The sequence below is a fragment of the Mus caroli genome, chromosome 17 (assembly GCF_900094665.2).
Source record: "Mus caroli chromosome 17, CAROLI_EIJ_v1.1, whole genome shotgun sequence".
NCBI lineage: Eukaryota > Metazoa > Chordata > Mammalia > Rodentia > Muridae > Mus > Mus caroli.
Window position 1 is genome coordinate 22,117,084 of NC_034586.1, and position 8,397 is coordinate 22,125,480.

At 42.4% G+C, this 8,397-nt stretch overlaps 1 protein-coding gene across 2 annotated transcripts in view; it reads left to right on the forward strand.

Moving 5' to 3' along the window:
• Positions 1–8,397, forward strand: part of Luc7l (LUC7 like) — a 26,484-nt gene that overhangs the window by 12,434 nt on the left and 5,653 nt on the right. For both annotated transcript variants that reach the window (XM_021186247.1, XM_021186248.2), the window contains 3 exons: positions 2,054–2,164; positions 2,986–3,129; positions 7,449–7,625. In XM_021186247.1, coding sequence (XP_021041906.1) covers positions 2,054–2,164; positions 2,986–3,129; positions 7,449–7,625 — 432 coding nt within the window. The remainder of the gene's footprint in view (positions 1–2,053; positions 2,165–2,985; positions 3,130–7,448; positions 7,626–8,397) is intronic.

The following is an 8,397-nucleotide window of genomic DNA, read 5'->3' on the forward strand; positions in this document are numbered from 1 at the left end:
TGAGCCACCATGTGGTTGCTGGGATTTGAACTCTGGACCTTCGGAAGAGCAGTCGGGTGCTCTTACCCACTGAGCCATCTCACCAGCCCAGAACCTGAGTTTTACACTTAACTTTTTTTTTAGTCTTTAAATTTGCTGCCTTTATTTAGCCAAGTTACACTGGAAACACTTTTAAAGGAGAAGAAAGGGGCAGCAAAATGGAGTGCATTTTAAAGAATGTATCTGTTGGAAGACACTCCATGATTTGACACATGTTGTTCTTGTGCTCTGTGTTAGCTTTTAGGTTTTAGACATTTGAGTCCATTGCCAATGGACCAAGAGTCTGCTTATGATAAAGGCATGGCTCTGTATGGCTCCTGGGCGAGTCGTTGATCTGCTCTAGGTGCACAGTGTAGTGAGTAGAGTGTAGTGAGTGTAGTGGTGACCTGAGTGAGTGTGGTGGGAACTGCAGGATCCTGTATGGGGAACTGTTACTTTGGGTAAGGCGATCAGCTCTTCATCTTTCCAGAAGTACAGCTTACAAGTATCTTAATAAAATAGGTCAGATCTTTCCTTGCCCATCTACCTTCTCCTTCTCTCTTCCCCCTTCCTGTTTTGACACAGGTTTCTCTGTGTAGCCCTGGCTGCCCTGGAACTGGCTCTGTAGACCAGGCTGGCCTAGAACTCGAAGAGATCTGCCTACCTCCTTCTGCTGGGATTGAAGGTGTGCATTACCACTGCCCAGCTGTCTCTATTTTGTAAGAGTCCTGGGAAACCAATTCAGTCTTAATACTTCCATACTTTCTCAGCAAAGTCCTTGAAGCCATTGAGCCACTTCTGAGCTGCATGTCCTCTCTACATGGGAGGTGCCTTTCTTTATGTTAGACTATAGCCCCAAATTGGCCTCTTAACTCATAATAATCCTCTTGCCTCAGCCTTCTGTGTGCCTGTGGGACCAGATAACAAGCTTGGCTGTTTTTTAATAGGTGTTATCCACTTGTGGGACTTTCGTTGTTTGTTTTTATTTTTTTATTTTATTATTTATTATATACTTTTAAATATTTTTGTTTATTTTTACATTTATTTGCTTGTATACACACACACACACACACACGTTTGTAGAAATTGGTTCTCTCTTTCCATCATGTGGGTTCCAAGGACTGAACTTAGATTAATCAGGCTTGGTGTCCAGTACCTTTACCCATTAAGTTATCTTTCCAGCTCCTCACCTTGTTATTTGAGACAGGATCTCTTATTAGCTTGGAATGTACCAAGGCTGGTTGGTTGGGAAGCCTAGGAAATCCACCTGTTTCCACCTATTCAGTGCTGGAATGATAAAGGTTTTCTTTTACTGCTATGTGCACACTTTTGAGGGATTGAATTCAGGTGCTAAAGTTTGCATGGCTAACACTTGACCAGCCAAGCAATTTCCTTAGTTCACTTGGTAATGTTACAGAGAGTTAGAGATCCTTCTATAAGTTTGGAAATAAGTAAATCAGCTATTTGGTTTGACAAAACAATCATAATAAATTGGTAAGCAGAATATCAGCTCATGCTGTCACTACAAATACCAGTGGGAGGGATAGGAATTGTAATTACTTTTTATGAGATCTCATATGTAACCCTGGCTGGCCAGAAATTACAAAGATGTGCCCATCTAATAATGTATATAGGGAATTTCAGGCCCACAAGTGTTATGTAGTATGACCCTATCTCAAAACGATAACAACCAAACAAAGAAATACAGGCTTGTTCCTATTACACACATAGGTGGTAAGACTATGGAGTGTTGGCAGAATATGGTGTGCACACCTATCATCCAGAACTCTGGATGCTAAGGCAAGAAGACTGTGAGTTGAAGGCCAGTCTGGACTAGATACCATGTTGGGCCAGCCTTGTCTGTGAGACTTTGTCAGAGGAAGGTAGTCTGGAGATGTAATTTAGTAGAGTGCTTTTCTAGCATAGTCATGGTCTTGGGTGTAATCTCCAGCACTCCTCTTCTCAAATAAAAGCCATACACTGACAAAAACACCTATGTAGTATTGACCATAACTCTCTGCTTTCCCCAAACTAGGCTATGGATCACTTAGAGTCCTTCATTGCAGAGTGTGATCGGAGAACCGAACTTGCCAAAAAGCGGCTGGCTGAAACACAGGAGGAAATCAGTGCAGAAGTTTCGGCTAAGGTATATTAAGTAACTGCTATAACTCATTTTTTTTCTTACCCTCACACTGGGTGAGGATTCTGGATAGATGGTGCTTTCCGTCTTGGCTGTTTTCATTGGAGACAGGGTCTGTGACCAAGCATTTGTGTGTCACAGGAACCTGTATGCCTGCCTGCCTGCCTTTCTTTTATTCTTTTTGTGACAAGGTCTAACTAAGAAGATTAGGTCAGCCTTGAATTTACAGTGATCTGCCTGCCTCTTGAGTGCTAGGATTAAAGGCATGCAGATCTCATTAAAATTTCTTAGGCTGTACGCAGTTACTGATTAAAAAAAGATGCTATTGTGCTGATAAATCCTAGTGATTGGATAGTTTGCTTGCAACCTTAGTTTGCATGTTAAACCTTGACATTTTACTACCTATATCCAGAGCACAAAAGATGTGTAGACAAGAGTATCTTCTAAAGTGTCACTTTTAATATGATCTGTGTGCCATTGAAAATCAAAACCATGCAGTGGAGCATGCTGACTTACTTTCTGGTGTAATGACAGTAAGGATGTCACAGGGTGTTTTATGGTTCCAGGTGGCCTTGAACCAGCTATGTGAGAATGATCTTGAACTCATGATACCCCAACCCCGCACCCCTAGCCTCCATCCAAATGTTAGATCATAGGCCACCAGCTACATTGCCACTGAGCTTTAAAGTCTTTAGATATGTGTGTGGCTGAGTCTGGATTTTAAGATGTTTGTTTATTTTTCAGGGGAATAGGCCAGACATGCAGCAAGAAAAAGAGATACTTCGTTCTTCTGTATTGATATTCAGTATCTGATTCTCTGTCCTCAGGCAGAAAAGGTACATGAATTAAATGAAGAAATAGGAAAACTTCTTGCTAAAGCCGAGCAGCTAGGAGCTGAAGGAAATGTGGACGAATCCCAGAAGATTCTTATGGAAGTGGAGAAAGTTCGTGCAAAGAAAAAAGAAGCAGAGGTTAGTGGTTGTAGATTTTGAGACATAGTTTCTTTATATAGTCGTGGTTGTCCTAAAATTTGGCTGTGTAGACCAGGCTGGCCTTACTCACAGAGATCTGCCTGCTTCTTCTTCCCATGTGCTGATATTAAAGACTTGCACTATTATGTTTGGCTCTCTGTGTGTGTATGTGTATGCATGCGTGAGTGTATGTGTGTTTCAACGTTTTGTTTTTCTAAGTAGGGTTTGTCATTGTAGCCCTTGTTGTCCTTGAATTCACACTAAACCAGGCTGGCTTCAAACTCAGATCTGCCGGCCTCTGCCTCCGGAGAGCTGGGATAAAGGCGTGCACCACCACTACTGGCTATTTTTTTTTTTTCTAAAATTTTTTATTCATTTTGGTATTTTGCTTACTTGTATGTGTACCATGTGCATGTGTGTATGGTTCCCCTAGGAGACTAAATGACTCTGGAACTGGAGTTCATTTTCTGGTTGTGAGCTGTCATGTGAGTGCTGGGAACCAAACTTAACTCCTGGAATAGCAGCAATCATTCTTAATCACCGAGCCATCGTCTTGATTTTGTTTTGTTTGTTTTTAAACATGGTTTCCTTTTATTGTGCTGGCTGATCTGTGATATAAAATAATCCCTCTGCCCGAGCTTCCCAGTTACAGGTGTCAGCCATTATTCCCAGCTAAGAAACGTCTTAAGATAAGGGAAGTATTAGTGTTCAGTCACAGTGGACACACTTATGATCCCAATTCTTGGGGGTGGGGGTGGGCTAGGAGGATTAGGAATTCAAAACCAGCCTTGGCTACATAGTAAGTTTGATGCCAGTCTGGGCTGTCTACCTCAAAACAAGAAGAAAAGTGGCATTAGGGGAGTGATATTAATTTAACAAATTAGTATATTTGGGCCAATGTTAAGCCATTTCTATATTCTTTTTACTTCAAATGATATCTTTATAACCTAATGTGGTCACAAGTTTTCAGAAAATTTAAGGTTGGGTCAGAAACTTCCAAATTATCACCTAAAGTGCCCCATTATCAGCGCCCCCCCAACTGGACTGGTGTGTTACGATTAGTATGCCTATATTTAAACAGCAATCAGTCCAAATGCCGTCGTTTACATTAATCATAGTATTGTATAGTCTGTGGCTTTTAGGAAGTTTATTGAAGAACCTGTATCCATCTTTTATATAGCTTACATTCGCTCCTAAAACTTCTTTTTGATCTACCTGATTGGGGTGGGGGTGTTTGAAAGAGGAAGAGCGTGGGGCAGTGGTGGCGCACGCCTTTAATCCCAGCACTTTCTGATTTCTGAGTTCGAGGCCAGCCTGGTCTACAGAGTGAGTTCCAGGACAGCCAGGGCTACACAGAGAAACCCTGTCTGGAAAAACAAAAACAAACAAACAAACAAACAAAAAAAACAAAAGAAAGAGGAAGAGCATGGCTGTCTATGACCAGGACTCCCTACCCTGTCTGTTCTCCTTCATTTCTCCGTGACAGCTCTTTATCTATCAAAAGCCACATTCCTCTCTCACACACAAAAAGCTTAGCACAGTGGGGGAGATTCCACAGCTTCCTCCTTCTGAAGCGATCGGCACCAGGACCGTGCCCCTCCACATCTTAGTGTTGCCTTTTGGCCGGATTGGGAGCACTGTGACCTTCCCCATGGCAGCTTGCTTTTTTTATTTAGGTTTATTTATTTATTTTGAGTACACCATTGCTCTCTTCAGACACACCAGAAGAGGGCACCAGATCCCATTACAGATGATTGTGAGCCACCACCATGTAGTTGCTGGGAATTGAACTCAAGAACTCTGGAAGAGCAGTCGTTGCTTTTAACCACTGAGCCATCTCTCCAGCCCTAACATGATACTCTTAGAGAGTCCTCTTTTTGGGCAGATGAGGAAGCAGGTATAGAAAGCAGGTATTGTGGGCTGTAGAAATGACAGAACCATATATCCTGCCAGCACTTAATAATTGAGAATACAGGGATACACCTTCACAGACAGTTGATTAAACTTTTTTATTTGCGGGAGCGGATTATTACCCCAGCAGTCTTCATTTCTGAAACTGATTTTTAAGATAATGGTAAGCTGGGCACAGTAGCCCTTACTAGATATTCCAGTACTTGAGAGTACATGGAGACGTTCTTTCTGTTTAATTGTGTGTGTCCACATGCATGCATGTGTGCACAGGCATGCACTTAGGCTGAGACAATTACATTTTAGGGAGTTCTAGATTATAGACTATTTAATCTCTCTCTCTCTTTATGTGTGTGAGTGTATTGTATTGTCTTTTAAAAAAATGCTTTTCTTTTTTTCCCTTAGATATTTTCTTTATTTACATTTCAAATGTTATCCCCTTTCCTAGTTTCCTCTCAGAAAATCCTCTATCCCTTCCCCCTGCTCCCCAACCCACCCACTCCTGCTTCCTGGCCCTGGCATTCCCCTATACTGGGGCATAGAATTTTCGCAAGACCAAGGGCCTCTCCTCCCATTGATGGCTGACTAGGCCATCATCTGCTACATATGCAGCTAGAGACACAAGTCCCACCATGTGTTTTCTTTGGTTGGTGGTTTAGTCCCAGGGAGCTCTGGGGGTACTGGTTAGTTCATATTGTTGTTCCTCCTATAGGGCTGCAGACCCCTTCTGCTCCTTGGGTTCTTTCTGTAGCTCCTTCATTGTGGATCCTGTGCTCTGTCCAGTGGATGACTGTGAGCATTCACTTCTGTGTTTGCCAGGTACTAGCAGAGCCTCACAGGAGACAGCTATATCAGGGTCCTGTCAGCAAAATCTTGTTGGCATTTGCAATAGTGTTTGGGTTTGGTGGTTGTTTATGGGATGGATCCTCAGGTGGGGCAGTCTCTGGATGGACCTTCCTTCAGTCTCTGCTCCAAACTTGGTCTCTGTAACTCCTTCCATGGGTATTTTGTTCCCACGAATGCTTTTCTTCAATGAATTTGCAGCATTGTTTAACTGGAGTTCAAGTACTAGTTAGTGTTCCTGATTTCTTTCTGTTTGTATTATGCTTTGAGGCAGAATGAGAGATTTTTCTATATACTTTTTTTTTTTTTTTTTTTTTTTTTTTTGAGACAGAGTTTCTCTGTAGCCCTGGCTGTCCTGGAACTCACTTTGTAGACTAGGCTGGCCTTGAACTCGGAAATCCGCCTGCCTCTGCCTTCCGAGTGCTGGGATTAAAGGTGTGCGCCACCACGCCCGGCCTCTATATACATTTTAGTATTCCTGGAGGATGCTTCTTATGTGTTGTGTACTTTTCTCTTCGAGGAAAGTGTCTGTGATTGGCCTTTTCACCAGAACTTTTAGACCTGCATTTGATGTATCCTGGATATTAGGACACAATTGCTATGACTGCTCTAGTTTTTGCTTACTTGTAAAATATATTTACTTTTAATTCTGTGTGTGAAGGGCTATGTGCATGTGAGTGTAGGTTGCTGAGATGAACTAGAGGCATTGGGTTGCCCTTGAGTCGGAGTTACTGGTGGTTGCGAGCTGCCTACCATGAGTGCTGGGAATTGATCTATTTCAGGTCTTCTGCATGAACAGTACAGATTCTTTTGCTGCTGTTCTTTTGAGATAGGGTTTTTCTGTGTAACAGCCCTGTGGCTGTCCTGGAACTCAGGTTGTAGATCAGGCTGACTTCAAATTCACAAAGATTCACCAGCTTCTGCCTCCTGAGATTAAGTGTCTGTGACCACACCCAGGGAGCAGCATACATTCTTGAGTACAATCTTTTCAGCCCAATTATTTTTTCAAGTTAAAAAAAATATGTATTTGGGTGTTGTCTTTATTGGCGTATTACCTGTGTTTAGTGTTCTCAGAAGCCAGAGAAAAGCCCCAGATCCTGTCACTGGATACGGAGAGATGATTGTTAGCCTCCTTGTGGCTGCTGGGAGCCACCCCAGGGCTTCTTCAGCACCAGTCTTTATTAGTTTTTGGGATCTCTTCCCTATTCTTATTCAGAAACATATCTTCCCTGCTGATCTCTGAGAATAGTCCTTATCTCCATATTTGAATTGTCTTTTTTCCTTTGATGAGACAAACATAAATGTTTTTTTTTGTTTTTTTCAAGACAGGGTTTTTCTGTGTAGCTGTGTGACTGTCCTGGAGCTCAGAGAACTACCTGCCTCTAAATGTTAGTTAAAAAAAAAAAACCAAAAACCAAGTGAAATTGAAGTTTCCAACATAACCTAAAGCTGATCAATCCAGTTTCAGTATGTAGTAAAACGTTGCCTACGTTTCATGTTTTTCCATTTGGAGGACCTTTGCAGCGTGACAGTTCTGAAATGCCTCATCTTTATTTTTTCCCCCATAGGAAGAATATAGAAATTCCATGCCTGCATCTAGTTTTCAACAGCAAAAACTCCGTGTTTGCGAGGTTTGTTCAGCTTACCTTGGTCTCCATGACAATGACCGTCGGCTTGCAGACCACTTCGGGGGCAAGTTACACCTGGGGTTCATTCAGATCCGGGAGAAGCTTGATCAGTTGAGGGTATGTTAATATATTGTTTCTGGAGAGCTCCTTGGAGTCTTGTTACTTTTAGCTTTAATTAAAAAAAGTTATCTGTATTCTTTAAGTTGGATTTGGACATGTTTCTGTGTTGTTTGTTTCCTTTTTGTTTTGTTGTTTGGGTGCGGGAAGTGGGTGTGGCTGCAAGGGCCAATTTGGTTACTGCGCAGTGAGGCTGCATGCGTGGGCTGCCTGTCAGGCTGGACTGTTCCTCGTAATCCGGACCTGTCATCTTGTCGGTGACCGATCTGAGCTCGTGCCTGGAGCGTGTGTGAATTCTGATTGGATGAGGTGGGGTGGAGCTAGATGAAGTCAGTAGGCGCGAGTAGAGGAGTTTTGGGTACAGCCCTTGAGTAGAAGAAGCTGTTTTAAGAGAAGCAGTAGTAGAAGCTAGCTGTTGTAAGTAAAGCTGCAGGAAGGAGTAGAGGAAGAAGCTGCTGGGGAAGAGAGCTGTAGGGAAAAAGCCCGAAGTAAAGAAGCTGCTGCGTGAACCCGACTTGGTGTCCATGTCGTTCCTGTAGCCTTGGGCGACAAGGGCTTGAAGGACCTGCAGCGTTTGGGTTTTGTTTTTTATTTTTGATTTATTTTAACTTATTTATTTTTATTTTATGTACATTGGTGTTTTGCTTATGTCTGTGTGAGATTATCAGATTCCCTGAAACTGGAGGTATAGACAGTTATGAGCTGCCATGTAGGTGGTGAGAATCGAACCAAGGTCTTCTGGAAGAGAGGCTGGTGTTTTTTTTTTTTTTTT